At 40.5% G+C, this 22,516-nt stretch overlaps 2 protein-coding genes and 4 non-coding genes across 6 annotated transcripts in view; 5 read left to right on the forward strand and 1 right to left on the reverse strand.

The window, feature by feature from the left end:
• Positions 1 to 3,233, forward strand: part of mark4b (MAP/microtubule affinity-regulating kinase 4b) — a 34,118-nt gene extending 30,885 nt beyond the window's left edge. Inside the window, 1 exon segment of the mRNA XM_086080279.1 lies at positions 181 to 3,233. Coding sequence (XP_085936405.1) covers positions 181 to 514 — 334 coding nt within the window. The 3' untranslated portion in view covers positions 515 to 3,233.
• A 2,286-nt stretch (positions 3,234 to 5,519) lies between these two features.
• Positions 5,520 to 5,683, forward strand: LOC147171085 (U1 spliceosomal RNA). Its single transcript, XR_015095662.1, has one exon. It is a non-coding gene; the product is annotated as a U1 spliceosomal RNA (small nuclear RNA).
• A 957-nt stretch (positions 5,684 to 6,640) lies between these two features.
• Positions 6,641 to 6,831, forward strand: LOC147171086 (U2 spliceosomal RNA). Its single transcript, XR_015095699.1, has one exon. It is a non-coding gene; the product is annotated as a U2 spliceosomal RNA (small nuclear RNA).
• Positions 6,832 to 7,969: 1,138 nt separating this feature from the next.
• Positions 7,970 to 8,133, forward strand: LOC147171087 (U1 spliceosomal RNA). Its single transcript, XR_015095663.1, has one exon. It is a non-coding gene; the product is annotated as a U1 spliceosomal RNA (small nuclear RNA).
• Positions 8,134 to 14,131: 5,998 nt separating this feature from the next.
• Positions 14,132 to 14,325, forward strand: LOC147171088 (U2 spliceosomal RNA). The gene has a single exon (XR_015095703.1). It is a non-coding gene; the product is annotated as a U2 spliceosomal RNA (small nuclear RNA).
• A 1,117-nt stretch (positions 14,326 to 15,442) lies between these two features.
• ckmb (creatine kinase, muscle b) lies at positions 15,443 to 21,508 on the reverse strand. The gene is made up of 9 exons (XM_086080142.1): positions 21,354 to 21,508; positions 20,050 to 20,162; positions 19,126 to 19,222; positions 18,889 to 19,043; positions 18,253 to 18,385; positions 17,371 to 17,542; positions 16,325 to 16,448; positions 16,058 to 16,247; positions 15,443 to 15,862 (listed from the first exon to the last, which is right to left on the reverse strand). Exons 2-9 carry the CDS (start codon positions 20,140 to 20,142, stop codon positions 15,684 to 15,686), a joined length of 1,143 nt encoding a protein of 380 aa, XP_085936268.1. The 5' UTR covers positions 20,143 to 20,162; positions 21,354 to 21,508; the 3' UTR covers positions 15,443 to 15,683.
• Between the last annotated feature and the right edge of the window lie 1,008 nt (positions 21,509 to 22,516).

The following is a 22,516-nucleotide window of genomic DNA, read 5'->3' on the forward strand; positions in this document are numbered from 1 at the left end:
TCAATGTAACAATTAAACCAAATTCAACAGCATGACCTTATGCTAATAATATTTTTCCAGTAATTGTAACAAAATGTAACAAATGTGTGATGTTAATCTATTTCCCTCTTGCTTTCCCTCCATCAAACTCGTCACAACTCATCTAACCTGCATTCACCCCCGACCCCCCATTTGGTTCAGTCGCCATATATCTGGGCATCAGAAAGCATCAGAGCCCCGGACCCCCCGATGCGGCTGGGATGTGAAGGTGCGCAGCCCCCGCGACCCGGCCGAGGTGGTCCTGGCTCTCCGGGAGGCGGCCCAGGGCTGCGGCTGCCAGGTCCATCTGGCGGGCCCCTTCCTGCTGTCCTGCACGCACGGAGCGGCCGGCGCCCGCGTGGCCTTCGAGGCCGAAGTGTGCCAGCTGCCCGGCGGGCCGGCGCAGAGCAGCGGCGTGCGCTTCAAGCGCCTCTGGGGGTCGCCGCTCGCTTTCAGGGACATCGCCACCAAAGTGTCCAAGGAGCTGGAGCTCTGAGGGCGGCACGGGGGCTATGTCGGGAAATAATGACGGCGAGGAAGGAGAAGCGGGCGCAAACTCCTCGCCGTGCCTCCGCCAAAGACCCTTGTCCTGTGTCCCATCTTGAACTGCTGAAAACAAGTGAAAAGAGAACGTCACACACTCACACACACTTTATTTCATCATGTTTGACTGATCAGCTACTAACGGGTGTTAAGACCACATTCAAAACGACAACAAAATGTTTAGGATTAAGACCACCATCAAGTCATAATTTTAGGAGACTAAAATCACGTTTTTACAAAAAGAAATGGAATCGCATGACAATTACCCCCCCCCCCCCCCAAGTAAACAATGTTTTTTTTTCTGGTTAGAATTAATAAGTACATAAATAAAATTGGGAAAAAAAGGTGCAATCAATCTGCAAATTATCATATTTTTCTGAAAAAAATTCACAATCTTTTGAGTTTTTTATTTTTGTTATTTATTTTTGCTTGCAAGTTAGAATGTGATTTGATTTTTATTTTTTTTTTAATAAACAACCACAAAAAAATTGTTTGCAATAAAGTTGGTCTCCGCAAAAGAAAATCATGTTTGGTGAAGAAAAACTTAATCATATTAAAAACAAAAAGAGGTCGTCTTTGGTGTTTTGAAGATTTTTTTTTTCCCGGATGAAACCAAGCTGAACCACCCCAAAAATATGCTAGTGGAGAATAGTTGTATTTGCTTCAAGAGAAAAGCATGTTTGTTTGTTTGTTGTTGTTGTTGTTGTTGTTGTTTTTTTTGGGGGGGGGGTACATTTCTGTCAGTGATTTTTTTTTAAAATAAAAAAAACTATTTTCCTATGTACTATGCGAGGTGAAATGAAGATAGTGAAGGATTCCCGTTAAAAATTATCTTTTCATTTCTAATTTGATTTCATAATGCTTTTTCTTGAAAAATGACAGTTTTAGTTTCATAAGATGCTTTTGATTTTATTAATTTTTTCGAAGAAAAAAAAATGACTTACACAAGATCCCAACTTTATTCTGGTCTTATAATTTCTTTTAAGTGTGGTCCTAATACACGTTAACATTAGCTAAGATATTCCCCCCCCCCCCCCGATAGATTTGTCATCATTCCTTGAAGCGCTGCTATTTATAGTCACATTTATCAACTTTTCTGATCAAAAGGACAGACAGCAAAAAATTTGTGTAGCAGGCGTCACATGCTGAAGTAGCGAGGCTGCATTCTGACCTCCAGCCTCTAGAGGGAGACATGCAGTGAACACTCATCATTACAATTACAACTACTTCTACTTCCTGTAGTAATTGCTTTTGTTTTGTTTTGTTTGTTTGTTTCTTTAAGTTGAGGCAGGATTGATTTGTTGGTTCATGCTCACACACCTTCAACTACCAAGCATTGCGATGTTAGCATCAAGTTAGTATTATTAAAAAAATTCGATAAATTTTGCTTTTTCTACCCTAAAAATGACATTGTGTCATCGTCTTAATATAAGCGTCTAATCAGACTTCACAAATGTATTTTTTTAATGTTCACACACTTTTCGCTACCTAGCATCACAACGTTAGGTTTATCACACAAATGCTGCTTACTAAAATGCTATTTGAAATACAGTATTAGATTGACTTGCTGTCATAGCTTTAAAACGGAGCGTAATTGTGTTTGTTTCTTGGTTAATGCTCACACATTCTCTCGCTACCTAGCTTCGCAATGTTTAGCATTAACACGCAAATTCTGTCTTAACGTTAAAAAAAAAAGTATCCAAAATATTGGACGTGATGTTCTGTCATTGTCTCCTATCAGTTAAGTGTCCACTCCGATTGCTGTGATCAGTTCGATGTATTTTTGGTAAAGGCTAACACGCCTTTTGCTGCCTAGGATGGCATTAGCACACAAATGCTATTTAACATGTTTTTTTTTTTAAATCCAAAATGTTGGATTTCATTGTCTTAAAGCAGTTAGAAAGTATCTAATGTGATGTTATTTTTACACTTTTCTCTGCAATCACTATGTTGCTATTAGCACACAAGTCTTATTTAAAATTAATTGATACCCCGAATATTGGCTATTTCCTACAATTAAATGATATCCCTTGCTGTTCTAAAACCAAACTTCCAATCCGACTGCTGTGATGTTTTTGTTGGTTCACATTCACACACTTTTGACTACCATCACAGCGGGTAGCTTTAAGTTAGCATAAATATTTCAAATATTTGATTTTGCATATGGTAATAATGATAAATCATCGTAAAGCAAGCGTCCAATCAGATGTCTGTGAAATATGTGATGGGTGACGCGCCTTTCACTACATAGCATCTTATTAGCCATAATTACTTGTGCGATATTCAAGAACTTCAACGATAGACTCTGATGTATGAACCTGTGTTATAAGCGTACATTTTCTTTCATTTTGGATTTGAACGTTTACGTTCTCAGGAAGGTACAATCTTTTTTTTTCTTTTTTTTTTTTACAACACTTTAAACTCCGAAAAGCGTTAAAGGGGTGTGACTGTCAACCAATGGAAAGACAAAAACCTTGCAAGTGTCAGTTTTTGGCTAGTCATCAGCTGGTGACTGAAGATGTCAAGCTGTGATTTGCTTTCTTTTTCTTTTTCTTTAGGACCTCCAGGACATCATATTAGCGCCTTTTGTAGCCATCACTGTTTTTAATTTATGGAGCGAGCTGCAGTCCTCAAAACATCATGTGTGAGACAAATAAAAACTTTCAACCTCTGATATTTCCAGATCATCTTTTTTATTATTATTATCACAGCCTTATATTTTGTCTGGAAGAAAATTAACTCATTAGCTAATTTGGCTAAACAGCCATCATGAGCATGTTGCTAAAGTGCCTTCATTTTTATAGATCAAGTACATTGTTCACTTGGAGCTAAAAATGGTGTGCCTGTCGGATTTTGTCAAATAACTGAACAGTCGAATATGTTATAAATGAAAAACTTCCTTAATAAATAAACATGGGGGACTATTTTTAATATTGAAAACAATAGTAATATTTTATTTTAAGGTCATATCGCCCAGCCCGTGACTAGGAATCATCAATAAACTCAGTAAGGTATGGGAGGCATGTGTGCAGCTCTAAAGTGTCTAGTGTTAAAAGTAAGGTCATCAAAGTCATTGGACCCCAACAATAAACTGGAACACCGATGGGAGCACGCTATGTTGCCAGGTTTGACACTTATCTCCTTTTTGAAAACAACATGAGATGAAAGGGGACTTTTAATATGGGTATTTGCATGTTTGTCACGTATCTTTCGTTATATATTTATGTAGCAGAATGTACAAAATTGTATTGACTGTTTTCATATGGTACTAGGTTCCCACTAAGCCTGTGCCAATATTACATTCCAGTGACGTGCGGTCAGGCTAGGCAAGGTAGGTACTGCCTACCCCAGGCTGAAATGAAAGTTGAAACCATTTGACTTTTTCTATTAATTTTAATGTATTCTTTCATTTCAGAAAGCCTACACTACCTACAAAAGTGACAACATTTGGTGATTTTCATACCTCAATTAAAAATGACTCATTACTTCGTCTGGCCTGCAGGCAAAAATTCTGGAAAAATTATCCTCCTGAAGGCACACAGCTACTGTGCTTTTCCCAGCCCTGTCCGCGTAGCGATGTGTGTTCGCGCATGCGTAGTCAGTTTCCCAGTAGAAAAGTTCTTTACGCAAATAGGCAGATCACTACGCAGCCTTTTTTACGTCGCTGTATCATACCTATGCGAAGGTACGTTCGCACAGCGCATTCGTGAATTCAAAACACACTTAGGGCACACTACGCAGCAAAGCGGTAAGATGACGCCACTCTGGAGAATATAAAACTATTTTCACGCCTTTCTTTTGAGGGAAAACGCCATCTTTTGGAGGATGGGAGACCAACGCCTTAGCTACCGGATCTTCAGCAAAGTAAGGGACAAAGAATTATTCGTACTTTTCACAAAGAATGGTGCAAAAGGAAAGATTGGCTTTGTGGATGTGCTTCGATTAACTGGCTGCTTCACTTTACATGGTGTTTGGCATTGCTATTGCTAGCTTGATTTTGTAAGGAATTAGGCTGTCTTACAGGGAGATATTCACTTAATTACCTTTTCCTGGCGTCCGGGCGGGTTTGAAATGGTTCGTTTTTCGTTGTGCGGCAAATGGGAGGGTAAGAGTGCACTGTAACTTTACTTTACTTTTCTTTAGCTGAGTGGCAAGTGTTGAGCTGCCGCACCGGAAGCGACAGGTGCGAACCTCGCTCGGAGTTTAAAAAAAATAAAAGGAAGAAAAAAAAAGTTTACCGAGCAAAAAATGTAAGACTTCAAAAGAGAGTAATGTTTTTTTGTTTTATTTTCTACCCATACAGAGGAGGCATATGTTAAAATTGTTTGAATGTATGGCATCTTGTATCTGAATATCAAGTATCTCAAAGTCAGGCTGATTGTCCTCTTTTTTGGAAAATATGGTCACCCATTACGTTGTACACTCGCCTGCCGACACACACATTTGTAATTGGTGTGTGAGTCTTAATTTGCGACTGCCTGCCTACCCAAACCTAGAGCTCACTGCACTTCACTGTTACATTCTAACGATAACAAACAGTGAGCAAAATGATCATGATATTAAAATTACAGCTCTAAAGTGTCCTTTAAAAAAAAGGAGTAAAACAAATATTTGGGTAAATAAAAATAACATATTTTCCATTTAATACAATCCACAGTATTTCATTTTTAAACAAAATATAGAATATTTGGCCAATTAAAGCTAGACGAGCCGCGCAATGTCTATGACTGCCGTAATGTGTCGGTGCCGCTATGCATTATGGGAAGCCACTGACTGTCAACTCTAACTTCAAATACTCAGAAGAATATTTGTCAGTGTATTTGCTTACACTACCTTTTAAATTTCCGTATGTGTGTTATGTGTTCCGATGTGTCCGTATGATTGTTCACGTGATATGAAACCATCGCTTAACATAGTGTGCGCGCGAATGACTTTCGTGCTCGCGCCGCATCCAACTCATACTTACCTGGCAGGGGAGATACCATGATCAAGAAGGTGGTTCACCCAGGGCGAGGCTCAGCCATTGCACTCCGGCTGTGCTGACCCGTGCGAATTCCCCAAATGTGGGAATCTCGACTGCATAATTTGTGGTAGTGGGGGACTGCGTTCGCGCTCTCCCCTGATGACGTGTTTTAAAGGAAGCAATATCGCGTTGTTGGCAGCTGCTTAACTCAATTGTTTTAGTATTTTGAGATATTGCACACGGTTGGCCGTGACCGTATTCGTGCATTAGAACACCAGCCGCTCGGTGAGACGTGGAGGAACACGGACGCAGTTAATTAACGCACAATATGACGTTTTACCTTCAAGAGGCGCTAGTCCTTAGTACAGCCTCCTGACTGCGCAGCTGCGGTGCCATTTCTGACTTGAACACCTGGGAGAATATGCCCCTTATAAAGTATGGCATGAATAGCGATGTGTCACTAATTTTACGTTTTAAAATAATACTAAAAAAACAAACATAAAAGTGCTGGTCTTTTGAACGGCTCCCTTTAAAGAGCCATAAGTCCATCACTAAATTAGACAGTCATGTGTATTGTTTCCAGGAGCAGTGCATCGTTTCTGATGTATTCTTTGATGCGTGTAGTTCACCTCCACTGCGTTGATGGCGGTAGAGTGCTACGGTCATTTTGCTAACTAGTCGGAAACAGGAAGTAGCTAGTAGTAGTAGCTGCATGATGTCTTTTTGTCAAAATGTTGGTCAAACAGCTCCCCTGTTTTGGGCCACAGCAATATATCAACAACCGGTTGTTATTTCAAATTACTAATTATTTTCGTCGGTTTTTAAAAACTATTCTCACACGGCATAAGGAGTTCAGTTTATTGCCGCTTTCTATTGGGTCGACGTGAACCACGTGAACAAAACATACACAAACACACGAACATCTGAACACGTTCATAATGTTCACAACGTTCTATGCGCAGGTTAAAAACCGCGCAGTTGACGCATTATGATTTTAAATTGTGTATAGTTGTTTGGCATATCGGTTATGGGACATTATAATAAGTCTACGTGTGCAACCGATACTTTAACTTGTAGTCTCTGGAATGAATTGGTTGCTCCTGACCCATTGTGGTTATCGCTTCTCGGCCTTTTGGCTAAGATCAAGTGTAGTATCTGTTCTTATCAGTTTAATATCTGATACGTCCCCTACCCGGGGACCATATATTAAATTGATTTTTGGAACTGGGAGATGGAATAGGGGCTTGCTCCGTCCACTCCACGCATCGACCTGGTATTGCAGTACTTCCGGGAACGGTGCACCCCCTCACATGGTTGAAGTTAATTCCGGAAATCCCACAGGGACACATTTGGCCCCTATAAATTCTGCTATTCAAATACCAGACCTTTTTTTTTTTTTTTACGAACTTGACTTCAAAAGTCCAGAGTGCCACTTCTGGATAAATATTGCACTTACATGAATGAGCAAGAGTGGTGACAAGATGGCTGGCAACATGCCAATTTTCTCAGCAAACCATCATATGGTAAAATTGTGTTTTTTTGTTAATCTATTTCATATCATGTTGCAGAATGCCGAGGATTATGTTTTATATATATATATATATATATTGATAACTCTGAGCTAGTTAAAAAAAAAAAGGTTAAAATTGAAAAAACATATATTTTGGTGCTCAGTGAACTTATAGCAGTCATTTAATGTATAATTCCTAATTTTCCAAAGAAGAAAAGGGTTCTTGGGTTCTCCAGGGTTAAGAACATGCCTGTTGTCATTTAACTCAATTGTGTTTGTAGTATCCATAGCTTTTATGCTTATTATATCAGTTATCATCAGAACATTCAATGCCTCAGGGGACGGGGTTAAATAAACCACGACTCCAACCCGCCAGCCTAGTAGTTCAAGTTACTGTTTTATTTCAACCACCAGAGGGGTTTGTGTGCAAGCTTCGAGTGTTCAAAAAGCTTAATCTTTCCAACACTAGGTGGCAGAAACATATTAGATGCACATCCAACACATTCGTAAACCGGAAGTGTTGTCTGTTTGGGACGTAAAGAAAGCATTACACTGGGTAACACCCCCCCCCCCCACGCCGCACACACACTCATTACGGTTATGTTTATTGTTTTGAATGTAGTTGGCTGATTTCTCTCTGTTTTATTAAAATTTGAGACGTTGCATGTTTTAGTGTGTGAATGGGTGCAGTTTAATGGTAGCATATCATTTCTCGATGTCGCTATGCATTATGGGAAGCCACTGACTCTCGACGCCAACTTCAAATACTCAAATAGAACGCATACTTGTTAGTGTATTTGCTTACACTACTTTTTAAATGTGTGTATGCGTGCAATGTGTTCCGATATGTCCGTATGATTGTCTACGTGTTGTGAAACCATCGCTTCACATAGTGTGCGCGTGAATGACTTTCGTGCTCGCGCCGCATCCAACTCATACTTACCTGGCAGGGGAGATACCATGATCAAGAAGGTGGTTCACCCAGGGCGAGGCTCAGCCATTGCACTCCGGCTGTGCTGACCCGTGCGAATTCCCCAAATGTGGGAATCTCGACTGCATAATTTGTGGTAGTGGGGGACTGCGTTCGCGCTCTCCCCTGATCAAATGTTAATAAAATCTCATTAAATTAATTTTTGATTCCATTCACATCTCACGCATTCGTTGTTGTGCAGGTTGCATCAGTTGCTATTCGTAAAGTGAGGTTGGTGTTTGTTTTAGCTTTCTCTCCGCCTTGTTTTGACGTTTCCATGAACAATGCATTGTTACTGTTTAATATACGTTGAAACTTGTGATGGCCGGTCACTATTCATGAACGTAGACTTTGCATGCTGGCAGCATGGTTTTCATAATTCAATTCAATTCATAACTCATGAATGCGTGTAGTTCACCTCCACTGCGTTGATGGCGGTAGAGTGCTACTGCCATTTTGCTAACAAGCAGGAACAGGAAGTAACTAGTAGTAGTGGTAGTAGCTGCATGATGTCTTTTTGTCAAAATGTTGGTCAAACAGCTCCCCGGTTTTGGACCACAGCAATATACCAACAGCCGATTGTTATTACAAATTACTTATTATTTTCGTCGGTTTTTAAAAACTATTCTCACACGGCATAAGGAGTTCAGTTTATTGCCGCTTTCTATTGGGTCGACGTGAACAAAACATACACGAACACACGAACGTTCTATGCTCAGGTTAAAAACAACGCCGTTGACGCATTATGATTCTAAATGGTGTATGGTTGTTTGGCATGTCGATTGTGTGACATTATAATTAGTCTACCTGTGCAACCGTAACTTTAAATTGTAGTCTCTGGAATGAATTCGTCGCTCCTGACCCTTTGTGGTTATCGCTTCTCGGCCTTTTGGCTAAGACTGCGATCGCCTCTGTTGAGAGATAATTCTATGCCTGTTGTGGCTGTGAATCTAACTCAATTGCAGGGGTATTGTTATTGTGTTGTTTAAACTTTGTGTTATAGGAGAACGACAAAGGTGAGTGTACTGTTTTTTTGTTCGTGAGAAGTTGTGACCAAGTGGTTGTCTCCGACATGTCGGCTACATATGCCGGCATGCGGAGGCACCACAGTGTTCGATTTGTGTTTCGGGAAAGGGATGGTGGTGAGCCTCTGTGGATGTCCAGGCTGGACTTCTCCAGAAAGCTTGTCCAACAAACCCTGAAATTTAAAGCTGAGGATTTAAATTGTATTATAACTTTGCCCTTTAGTAAGGGATTTGATGTGAGTTTCACCTCTGCTGTGAACCTTTGTGAATTTTGGACTCGTTTTGAAAATGTGAAAGCCCAGTTCTCTGTGTTCAATGTTGAAAAACTGACTGATAATGCTGCTAAAACAGTTATTGTCAGAATGTTTAATGAGACAGTGAATGCAGAAGACATTTGTTTTTGGCTGGGTAGATATTGCACGGTTAAAGGCCAGGCTGTGAAGGTGAGGGATGAGGACGGCATCTGGAACTGTGCCTGGCGGGTACCCATCCAACAATGGCAGGACCCCCAGGGCTTTCAGGGCCTGAAACATCTCCCACCAATGATAGTCTTGGGTGAAAACCGGGGCTACATACATTACCAGGGCCAGCCCAAGCTCTGCCGCAAGTGTGGTGAGCATGGACACCTGGCGGAAGCGTGTGAGAAAACAATTTGTAGGAAATGTAGAGTAATTGGGCATACTTTTGAAGAATGTACCAATGGCAGAAAGTGCAATCTTTGTGGGGAAACTAACCACCTCTACAGAAATTGTCCAAAATCATTTGCCAACAAACTGAAGGCTGGAAAAGAAATGGCACAAGGAAATGGAAATGAAGCTGACAAACAAATTGAATGTCCCAAAGAAAATTCAAATTTCCCTCCAAATCCTGTCATTGGTGGAGAGGGGACAGGTGAGGAGGGGCAAGGGGAGGAGGGGCAAGGGGAGGAGAGCAGGCCGGCCCCACCAATCGAGAGCTCAGAGGAAAGTGAGATGCTGCAAGAAATGCCCACAAGCGAGTCAAGCGAAGTCAGTCCACATGAGGCTGACAGTGAAGACACCCAGATCACTTGTGCTCAAAATAATAAAAGGCTTGCATCTCAACGGTCCTCTGAGTCTCCCCTGTCCACGGAGAAGAGGGGAAGGCCCGGGAGCCCAGATAGCGAGGTGGGGGAGACCAGGGTCTTCCCCTCGGATTCACCAAATGAACTCTCCTTTTTAAACATAGTACTGCAATCAACGCCAAAAAGCAGAAACACTATGAATTTAAGGTTGCGTGAGCGATCAACACCTCAAGTGCCCCTGACAGACGACCAGTGTTTTAGCTCTGCCCCTTTTGCTGAGGTAAAGGAAGAAATACGCTCTCGAGAAATACCTTAGCGACTGCCTTGTTTTTTTTAAAATAATGTTCTCTTAAAATTTTGTAACCCCATCTGTGTTTTTATTTTTTTATTTTTAATCATACCTATGAACCTCACCTTCTCAACTATTAACGTTAGAAGCGTGAAGTCAAAGATTAGAGCTCAGAGCGTTTTAACATTTCTAAAAACTTTTAAATCTGATCTGTTTTTAATCCAAGAATGTGGCATACCCTTTTTAAGAAATTACAAACAGTGGGAGGAAATGTGGCCACATCCATCACTATGGAGTGGCTCAAACGAAAATAGAAATGATGGAGTGGCCATTTTAATAAATAATCCTCAGATTGTTTTAAAGGGGAGCACAGTGGTGAGAGACGGACGAGCACTGTTAGCACATTTAACTTTTACAGAACGGGACTTTAGCCTTTTAAATATTTATGGTTCTAATGAAAAGCATAACAGGTATGATATTTTAGAGAATTTGCAGTCGCACATGCTAGGTCATAATCCACTAATTATTGGAGGTGATTTTAATTGTGTTTTAAATAGGAAGGATAGGAAGGGAGCTGGGGAGGATTTTAAAATTGACAAAACATCGGTTTTATTGCAAGACATGTGCCGCGTATTCAAATTAGAGGACTGCTTTAAAACCATGCATCCAAGAGAGGAGGGCTTCACCTGGTTTAGTGGTGACGGCACCAGAGCCTCTCGCATAGATTACGTATTTACACGGGGTTGGACACAGATTGATGCTAGATTAACTCCTGTTTTTTTCTCAGATCACCTAATACTGTCTTGCACCCTTTCACTTTCTTCTGGCGTGACTATTGGAAGAGGTCTGTGGAAATTGAACTGCTCCCTGCTCGAGGACGAGACTTTGGTCTCTCAGTACAGGGAGCGGTACAAGGACTGGCAGACCCTTCAAGACCTTTACAAATCACGGGCACAATGGTGGGAAATGATGAAGGTAAGGACTCAGACTTTTTTTAAAAAAGCAGGAAGAGAGAAGAAAATCAAGGAAATGAAATGTATGCTGGCAATGCAAAAGAGACTGCAAAGGTATTTTAATCTGACACAAGAGGGGATAAATTTTAATGATGAAATTAAAGAGATCAAAAAAGAAATGAAAGCAATGGCAGATATTCAGAGCAAAGGGTTTTTATTAAGGAGCAGAGAGAAGGAAATAGAAGAAGGTGAAAAATGCACAAGGTACTTCTTTAAAAAAATTATGAGCAAGGGTGGGGGCATTTTTAAACTAAAAAAAGAAAACGGGACTATTACAGAAACAAATAATGAAATAATTGAAGCAGTGGAAACTTACTATCAAAAACTGTATGAGCGTAAAGATACCCAAGAGGAGATAATGGTAGAGGTTTTAAACTTCATTGAAAAAACAGTGACTGACAATGGGCCTTTAACACAGGATTTTACACCTGAAGAACTAAATACATGTGTAAAACAATTGAAGAAGGCAAAATCTCCGGGCGAGGATGGCCTCTGCTCGGAATTTTACCTGACTTTTTGGGACATTTTAGCACCAGACTTACTCACTGTTTTTAATGAACTGGACAAAACAAACCGACTACCAGACAGTTTTAGAATAGGGATAGTCACTTTACTGCATAAGAAGGGAGACAAAACAGACCTGAACAACTGGCGTCCAATTACACTTTTAAATGTTGATTGCAAACTTTTTAGCAAACTTTTAGCTATGCGTATGTCTGAGTTTTTACAGGATTTGATCGACCCGGACCAAACCTGTGCCATCGCGGGGAGGAAGATCACGGACAGCCTTATGCTGATTCGTGACACCATCTGTTATGCGAGAGACAGAAATATGCGGCTAGTAGTCCTAAATTTAGACTTTGAGAAGGCTTTTGATCGGATCTCGCACCAGTACCTTTTTAGGCTACTGCAAAAATGGGGTTTCCCGGGAAGGTATCTAGAGTGGGTGGGCCTGCTGTATCGAGATATTACCAGCAAATTTGTGGTCAACGGGAACTTGACAAAAGCAGTGCAAATTAACTGCGGCGTCCGTCAGGGCTGTCCCTTATCTGCCCTCCTCTATGTTCTATGCATAGAACCGTTGGCACAGATTTTGAGAAGGGACAAAATGATCGAGGGGGTGAGTATTCCAGGGGGCGGGGGACTCACAACAAAGTGTGTTTTATATATGGACGATATTAACATCCTGTGTTCTGACATTTTATCCGTGACAAGGACCCTGGACTTGACTGACTGATATGGAAGAGCGTCTGGCTCTAAATTCAACAGAGACAAGACCCAAGCACAGTTTTACGGACCATGGACCGCGACACAGAAGACAGGACTGCCCCTGACGGAGATACAAACGGACCAGAAAATACTTGGGATTAAATTCAGTAAGGGAGGGGGAGGGGATACAAACTGGGGCGACGTGGTAGGGAAAGTGAGAAAAAAACTTGGCTTTTGGAGACTGAGAGAGTTGACTTTAGAGGGGAAGATTTTAATAATAAAAGCAGTAATTTTACCCTTGCTTTTATTAATCAGTTCAGTTTTTATCCCAAAAAGAAATGTGCTTTTAGATTTGGACCGTGCAATTTTTTACTTTATCTGGGGTTCTAAATGGGAAAGACTGAGGAGGGACACGATGAAAAAAACAAAAGAGAAGGGTGGAAAAGGCGTGCCGGATCTCCAGCTCTTTTTGGGCAGCAGATATGTGGCCCTCCATCTGCAAAATGCTCTGGGACCATCCAGCAATCCCAAAAGTCAAGCAATGACACGATTCTGGATGGGATCGTACCTCCGTAAATTAAAACTAATACCCAGCGACCAAAGACTTCCGGTGTCTTTTAATTTACCACCAGCACATTCTTTTATCCCAAAATTTTAAGAAATTTTAAATTGGAAAATGAAGATTGTCACATTTTGAAAAATCACAAGTCTCTCATCTCTATTGTGCAGGAGCGGCAAACAGCGAGTCAAGTGCGCGGGCTTGCATTCGGCAAGCCCACAACTGTTTGGCGCAACGCCAACCATCCTGCCCTCCCAAACAGACTTCGGGACCTGTCGTGGATGGTGGCCCACGAGATTCTCCCAGTCAGGGCCGTTATGCACTCCCGAGGAATGTCAGCGCACTCAACCTGCCCCCGACCTGGTTGTGGCGCCCAGGAGTCGGTGAGGCACCTCCTCTGGGAGTGCAGTGCTGCCGTAGACCTGTGGGCAACAGCCGGCCACCTGAGAAAATTCCCGGACTTGCCAGCAAGGGAGGTCCTAAATGCACAATACGTGCTCTACGGGGTGAGCCAAGCCAAGTGTTCCCGAGAGGAGTTTGCGAAAGACTGGCTCACCCTTGCCGCCATCAAAGACGCCATGTGGACCTCCAGAAACTTGCTGGTAAGGAGGCACAGGCAGACCCCCCCCGTGGCTGTGCTCCGAATGGCTGCAGAGACCATCGAAGCTGCACGCGGCAGGCCAAGGACACAGCCACCAAGAAGCGTCGCCTGTGCCCGCCCGGAGGAGGGAACCGGAGCTACACGGTGAAGGTCTCGGCAGCGACGGCCTGGCTCTCCAGGAGGGAAGGAGCAAAAAGGGCTACCCGGCAGGTCCTGGACAAGCGCTTTTTGAGAGGGTGGGATGAAGTCCCAATTAGTAATGCAGTGCTACGCTCCTGCACAATAGATATGAATGTTTTTTCATTTTTCATTTTTTATTTTGTTTTTATTTTTACATGTCATATTTGAGACAAAATGAATGCTCCATATTGGAGAAATGTAAATTTGTAATTGATTGAAAAGTGACAATAAAAACATGAAAAAGAAAAAATCTGTTCTTATCAGTTTAATATCTGATACGTCCCCTACCCGGGGACCATATATTAAATTGATTTTTGGAACTGGGAGATGGAATAGGGGCTTGCTCCGTCCACTCCACGCATCGACCTGGTATTGCAGTATCTCCAGGAATGGTGCACCCCCATAACGGTTAAAGGAAATAACTACTGTGCATAATAAAGCCCACAGTATTGAGTCCATAAGAGGTAATTGTTCGTGAGCAACGATAGGCGGAATGTGTATCATTCGTTGGCAGTAGCATTTTAGATGTACTACATACATCCTCGGTGTACTGGTGAAGCTTAAGTGTTGTTAAAGCATTGTATTGAATTTAGTCGAGTCATTTCCCTCTGCTTTATTCTAATTTGAGACCTTGCATGTTTTGTAGTTTGAAATAGGCACCGTTTAATCTCAATGCCGTAATCAAGGCCTAGGAGATGAACGTTTAGCCTCGTGGTTAGTGCACCTGGCTCCCAACTGTTGTAAAATTGATTAGAATATGTCTACATGGGTAAATTAAAAGAGCAGAAATGCCTAGTAACAATTAAGGTGAGTTTATAATTGAATGGAGCCATTATAGTTGTATTCAGGTTTTGTGGTGCTTGAGGTGTAATGTGGTGAAAAGGTCAAAATTTTTTGATGCGTTCTTGGGGAGATTTTGTTTTTGTTTTTTGCTAAAAACATTTTGAGTTATCTACACATTATTATTGTTTTACTATAGTTATATATTTTTTCAATGTAAAGTATTTTCAAGCACCTTTTTTAGATTTTTATTTTATTTAAAATTATGTGTTTTTTTGTTGTTAGTTTTTTAGATTGTTTTGATTTTAAGGAAAAGTTTTTACGCGAGAATTGATCCCAAACTTTTAAATCTTACCTGATAAAGATGCACGAAACTCCTCGCTGTTCAAATTCAACAAGAAAAACGGTGAGTAATTCTGCGAGAACATAATTGATTGTAGCATCCATTCGTCTGTTAGGTTGGTTTGTTCCACACCGCCATCGGCGCTTATTGGTTTCGTCCTGCCTAAACAACGCCTGATTGGTCCGATCGGAAAAAGATCGGCTGCAAACTCCGGAGTTTGTGAACTCACAAATACCGCAATAATTCATCTTCCTGGCAAGGTTAGGGATGAAGCCGAAGTTTATTAATACCCGTCCCCAGAATACATTAGGGTGCAGATAATCTAGATGGTAATTCGTCAAATATCTAGTTGAGTAATTAACAGTCAGTTCGCAAAAAATAAATCAAGACAAAGTAGTTTGTTTTTAAATGGGGCATTTGTTTATTTGTCCAGTTCTAATTTACAACCAGAGAAATAGTGAGCGGATGGATTGATCCCAGGATGTTACAGAGGAGAAACAAGTCAAAGAAAGGAAAGGAGGATACTGATGTTGTCAAAGAACAACCAGGCTTCTTTTTGGTTTTGATATAAAAACAAAACAAAAAACAGCAACAACAGAGACAGTCATGGTCACCGCGGTGGTTGTTGGTCTTTTAGTTTACTTCTGGGCGGGGATAATTCCGTCGATGGACTCGCCCTTCTCCAGCTTCTTCTCCATCTCCACCATCAGCTTAACGCCATCCACAACCAGCTGAACCTGGTACACCTCGGAGGAGCCCAGACGGTCGGCGTTGGAGATGTCGAACACGCCACCCACGGAGGCCGTGTCCACGCCACCTGGAGGAAGGAAGAGTGGGCGATTTTTAAAATATGCAAATTCGCGGGTCTAATGTAATGGAAGAAAAAACATTTGTCTTCTTTAAAAAAAAAAAAAATCTGCTTCTAGTGCATTTTAGGATGCATTAGTACTCTGGACTGAAGTTGGACATCGGACCGGATGGGAGCTTGTGTCAGAGCAGTGCGTCATATTACCTGTGCCGCGCTTCTGCAGGCGCAGTCTGGTGAGGATCTCCTCGAACTTGGGGTGCGTGCTGAGCTTGGGCAGCTTGACATGGACGCCACCGCGCAGGCCGGTGCCCAGGTTGGACGGGCAGGTCAGGACGTAGCCCAGGTGCCCGTTCCACATGAAGCCGTGGTTGTGCTTCTTGAAGATCTCCTCAATCTGAGGAAAAGGCCATCCGTCAACAAATGTATTCACATTTTTTTCATTTCAATGTGTGTGGGGTTTTTTTTGCTTACCTTCTGCAGACCCACACAGAAGCGCCTGAACACTTCCTTCATGTTGCCGCCCTTCTGCATGGAGATGACACGCAGGTGGTCCTCCTCGTTCACCCACACCAGGAAAGTCTTGTTGTCGTTGTGCCTGCACAACCAAATCAACGTCACCATCTACACACTACCTACTATCTTTCTATCTGGGGAATCAATATTTTTTTGGAGAAATGTTTTTCACTGATATTTTTCACTAAAATATGTTATTTTCAAAAGTAGTGATTTGTTGTTTTTCGTTGTTTTTTTTTAAGTCAGCTTTTTTACTCATTCACTGCCATTGTCGGCTATAGACGTCAAAAATTCATTTGAACTTTTCCCCCCCATTTTTGTTAATATGTATGAAAACCTTTTTTTATTGTATTAGAACAGACATAAAATGTGTGATTAATCGTGAGTTAACTATTGAAGTCATGCGATTAATTACGATTAAAAAAAATTAATCACCTGACGCCCCTAATTTTTAATAATATATATATATTTTTTTTTAAACAACAAAAACAATTATTAATTTATTATTTTTTTTAAAGAAAAGATTATTAAAAATTAGGGGCATCAGGCGATTAAAATTTGTAATCGTAATTAATCGCATGACTTCACTAGTTAACTCACGATTAATCACAAATTTTATATCTGTTCTAAATGTACAAATTATAGGTCTTCATACTCTACAAAAATGAAGAAGAAAAGGTTAACTAATAGAAATTGTTCAAATGAATTTTTGACGTCTATAGCTGTCAATGGCAGTGAATGAGTTAAGAAAATGTTTTGATTTTTTTCACTAATACATTGCCAGGGCCAGGATTTGTTATGATGATTTGTATGTATTTTCTTATAACGCAAGTAATGTTATGAGAAAAGGGTTAATATCTTCATAAAAGTTTCTAGATTGAAACATTGAAGTAAAGAAATGATGATTTGCAAGGCATTACGGGCAGATTTTCTACAGGCGCTACCATCTCGGGTGGCCACACACGCTTCTCACAAGTGCTACACGGCAGACAGTTTCCTCTCACCAGATGCCCCTGGCGTCGGGCCAGTCACGGGCCATGCCGGCGCACGTCAGCAGCGGGGACACGGGCTTGTCAAACAGGAAGTGGTCGGCGATCAGCTGCTCCTGCTCGGCGTCGGTCATGCCGTCCAGGGGGTAGTACTTGCCCTTGAACTCGCCCTCCAGGGTGGCCAGAGCTGGTGGAGGTGAGACAATTTTAGCGCTTGTCTTAGCACTTGGGTCAGAGCTCGTGTTTGCGCTTGCTTTGGTGCTTGTGTTAGCGCTTGTATTGCAATTTCTGTTAGCATTTTTGCACTTGTGTTTTGAGTTTATGTAAGCACTTGTGTTAGCATTTTTGCCCTTGTGTTTGCGCTTGGTGTTAGCAACTTTTGTTAGCACTTGCTTTAGCACTTGTGTTAGCATTTGCGTTAGCGCTCGCTTTACCACTTGTATTACAATTTCACTTCTGTTAGCACTTGTCCTAGCAATTGTATTTGCAGATTTTTTCATTTTTATAATAAAATAATTATTTTTGAATTGCATTTGATTAAAAAATTAATTAACCGATTTTTATTTAAGTAAATAATTATAAAAACGTTTTTGCAAAGTGCTTTATTTTTTTATAATTCCTTGTATTGCTTATATATTGATTAACAATATTTAATCAAAAATGTTTTCTGAAATAAAACATTGATCATTATATTAATAAAAAAAAAGATTCTGAATTTTATCATTTATTTCATTATGATTAATAAGACCAATTCTAAATGTGTACCAGTAAAATGCTATTTAACAACAAAAAAAATCAAATGTTTTGTTATTATTTAAAATCAATCTGTATTAGTAAAGCTATTAATCTAAGCAACTAAATAGATCTTCATGAAGCAATTTTTTAAAAACTAGTCACCCTCGATGGACAGCTTCTCAATGCCTCTGCGCTCTCCACGGCTGTTGTGCGGCGGCAGGGTGAAGCCCTTGATGCTACGGCCGGTACGCACGCGGCTGGACAGAACATAGTTGGGGTCCAGGTCATCTCCACCCTGAAAGAGCAACAAGATCAACACACACCCCATTGAGCCATGGGGTCAACATATACTCAGAAATTAAATAATCAGAAATGAAATACCAGTCTCAAAAGGTCTCAAAAGACTATTCAGTTAATCCAAAAAGTCTGTTTTTGCTTAAATTAAGTTACTGTTTTTCTTGTTCTTTAAGTTGCAATATGGAACCCCCCCAAATAACTTTACAGTAAGCGTTTTATTTGACCATTTATGACCGAAATGCCTTCTAATTAGTAGATTAAAACTTTAGTTGTTCACAATGGGTACTCCTGCAAGCTTTTGGCCAATAGTTTTCAGACTGGATTCGGGTTAGAATTTCCCGCGCCCTCTCTGCGGATGTGACGTAATGTGCGCGGTGTGTATGTGAAGAACGGTATGTTCAGTTAAATTTTTCGTCAGCAGGTGGCAGTAGCGATTCGAAATGGAATATTCTACATTCAGTAGCTTTAAAGTCAGTGTGGCATCTAGGAAGAATAACTCACCTTCAGGTTCTCGAAGTTGAGGTCGGTCTTGTGCTTGTCGTTGGGTCCGTACCCGTTGTGACGGTCCGAGATGATGGGGTCCAGCAGGTCCTTGAAGATCTCGTAGCACTCCTCGTCACCAGCAACACAGCCCACGGTCATGATGAAGGGGTGGCCTGAGGAGGACCATGCCAAAGTTCATGGCATCTTTTTTTTAAATTTTCTTCCAAACTGCAAAGCGTTTGGAACTCGGCTTACCGGGGTTGTCCACGCCAGTCTGGATGACGTCATCCACGGTGAAACCGCTGGGGGTGGACTTGCCCCTCAGCTTGCTGTAGATATCCTTGGTCAGAATCTGTGTAAAAGAGGACACCGGCGGCACTTTAGTCATTATAAAAATCAATGCATTTATGCTAACGTACGTAGCTTTCCAAAACAAAAGTCTGTGTTGCCTTCATGGCCCGTCCAGACCACGGGAAACTACCTAACCCATTTGTTTACGCGGCCATGATGGCAGGATAATAGCGGCAGGCGAATGATTTACAATGCAGAGCACTGATAATATTTGCGTTAATCAGTCAACATTTCATCCATTTTTAAATTGTGATTAATCGCATGATTTCAATAGTTAACTTTAGATTCATCACAAATGTTATATCTGTTCTAAATGTACAATAAAACAATTATAGGTTTTCATGCTCTTGTTAACAAAAGTGGGGAACATTTTTAAACTAACAGAAATAGTTTAAATTAATTTTTGATGTTTACAGCTGTCAATGGCAGTGAATGAATAAAAAAGAAAAGAAAACATTAAAAATGTGGGGCGTCAGGCGATTAAAATTTGTAATCATAATTAATCGCATGACTTCACTAGTTAACTCACAATTAATCACACGTTATATATATTCTAAATGTACAATAAAACAATTCTAGGTTTTTATACTCTTGTTAACAAGAGTGGAAAAAAATGTTAAACTAATATAAATAGTTCAAATGAATTTTTGACGTCTACAGCCGTCAATGGCAGTGAATGAGTTAATAGGGATTCAGTATTTGTTTGAGCAATTGATGTTGATTTTTCTTGAATGTTTTTAATAAGGAATACAATGTTATGGGCTTACAACAATTTTCTAGACAAATTATACTACATATAATCTTGACGGAGAGTGCGTTCGCGTGTACCTTGGCCATATGGTTGTTGTGCAGGGACAGATCGGGGAACTCATCGTCCACCGAGAACTTCATCTTGTAGTCATTGTGACAATTCTTGGCCATGGCTGCGATTTCTTCTCCAACTGGAATCAAATAGATTCAAAATGATTACTTATTGATGGATAAAATATGAGTGTTTTTTTGTAATGAATGAAGCACCCTGAGCATTGTCTGAAGTCTCTCCGAGTGCTTTAATGGCTTTGTTGATGAGTCTTTGAGTAAAGCGTAGACATCTTCTCATTATCCGCAAACCTCCCTCCCTCCCTGTTTCTGCGTCGCCTCTTCAACCGGCAAAAGTGCTAGCCATCAAGTGTTAGCTAAAAGTCAAAGGTATCCGTGTCTCAGCTCTGTCAATGTCTTTCTCAGCTGTGCCACTTACCCCGCCCCCAGCAAGTATTAATAATAGTCTACTCGAACCCGCCCTCTTCACAGCACCTTCGGCCAGGGAACTAAATAGGGAAGGCAGTGTGTACGCGTACATCTGTCGCAACTCGTCCAACCTCAGAACACCACTCTTGTTCCACGCTCAGACCCGAAATACAATTCAAAAGTATGAGCAGGTGTTATATTTTACCACATGAAAATGAAAATTTGACAGTATTACGCAACAATTACTAGATTAAAAAAAATTTTTTTAATGCCTGTCTTTTATTTGTGTAGTTTGGGCAAGTATTTTCATTTCATTGCATTAGATTAATTGGGATTTACAATTAAAGACTTCCGACTTAAAAACATGTTTTTGAATGTTTTTTTACATTAATGCATCAGAATAAATAATTTAAAATAAAATATATTTTTGAAAGATCTTATTTTTAAAAAAAATATTTATCTATTATATATCTATCGGAATGTACAATGAAATAAAAATGTTTAATGCTTTTTTGAAATTGCCGTAATGCATTGTACTTTCTAGCATTACAATAATTAGAGTATAAAATTAAATCAAATGTTTTCAAATGACTATTTACATTTTATTTTTCACGTTTTAAAAATAATTTGATCATTATTTTTCTTTTTTTCTTTCTTTTAGCAACTGTGAAAACCAAAATTTTCAAATTGAATTTAAATTTTAAGCAAATTTAAAATTAAATGTAACAATCCAATTTTAGTTACGACCTCCAGTGTGATTTTTGCAACAAATCTCCACCAACCGACTGAGCACATTCAAAACCCTAAAACCTGAACTTCTTAATTTTCTAAAACATTTTTAAAAAATTGTGTTATTCTAAAGACCAACTCAAGGCTAAATTGAGTCATGATCGTCGGCCGGTTACCTTCTCAGGAGGAAAGAAAGAGGTAACAGATCCCGGGATCAGATCCTGTCCACCAAATGTAGGGGTTGCCCAAGTGTGCCAGGTGTTGGACGAAGACTTTTATAGCGTCACCTCCACCCCGACTGGCTGAAAGGACTCGGCCCGCCCTGATGTGATTGGACGCGAGCGGGCCTGGTGTTGTAAAAGGCAACGAGGAAACGCGGCGGAGGCGACAGCTGCAGGAGGAAGGTTGAGACCTTTCACCTTGCGTGTGCATGATGTGTTCGCAAGCGTGTTCTCAGCCAGATTCAAGCGTGTACACGCCATTTTCTCAGCCATGTTCAACTATTTTCAACGATATAGTGTTCGACGATGTCATGTTCAACCACACCGGATACCAACCATTGTTCGCATACTCTATTTTCAACGACACTATGTTCAACTATACTATGTACGACTTTTTTTTCAAAATTCATTTCGTAATTTTTTTTAATTAATCGGCCAATTCATTGGTTATCAGAATCTTGCTATTTATGACCTGGCTGCCTCAAAAAACACAAGCAGATTATCTTCAACTACTTTTATGCCAGCTACTAGTGTAGTAGTTCTCGTGATGTGTCTTAGTCTCGAGACCACTTTTTAAGGGTCTCGTCTCAGAATCGAAGGCATAGACTCCAGAAGTTTTGGATCGGTCTTGAGACCCGTCTCGATGATGTCTCAATTTCAGTTGGTGTGGCCTTGCCTACAACACGACCAGATACCAACTTTTCCAACGTTTCCTTTCTAAGTTGTGACAACTTATTTGAACGGTGTTGAACCGACAACCAATACTACTTTGGATGAAGTAGCTTTTCCTTTTCAGTAAAATATTATCAAGTACTGCTTACTTAATATCTGTTATCATAAGGAGACTTTTTTAAGTTGGCAACTCCAAAAAAAATGTGCTACAACAACTTGACTTTTCCACTTTGAAGTAGGCTAAGCTACTTTAGCTTTGACGTATATGCTAGGCTACTTTAGCTTCTTGTCTTAATTATGAGTAATGTCAATTACGCTTTGTCATGTAACTTTCTCCAAACGAGTAACAAGTAATCAAACTACAATTACAATGCTTCCATTAGTTACTCTTCCGGGCTAGGACACACCTGTTGCCATTTGAAGTGCCTTTGATTAACTCCAAATAC

Source organism: Leptonotus elevatus, chromosome 7 (genome assembly GCF_054856555.1).
Source record: "Leptonotus elevatus isolate MCC_2025b chromosome 7, RoL_Lele_1.0, whole genome shotgun sequence".
Lineage (NCBI taxonomy): Eukaryota > Metazoa > Chordata > Actinopteri > Syngnathiformes > Syngnathidae > Leptonotus > Leptonotus elevatus.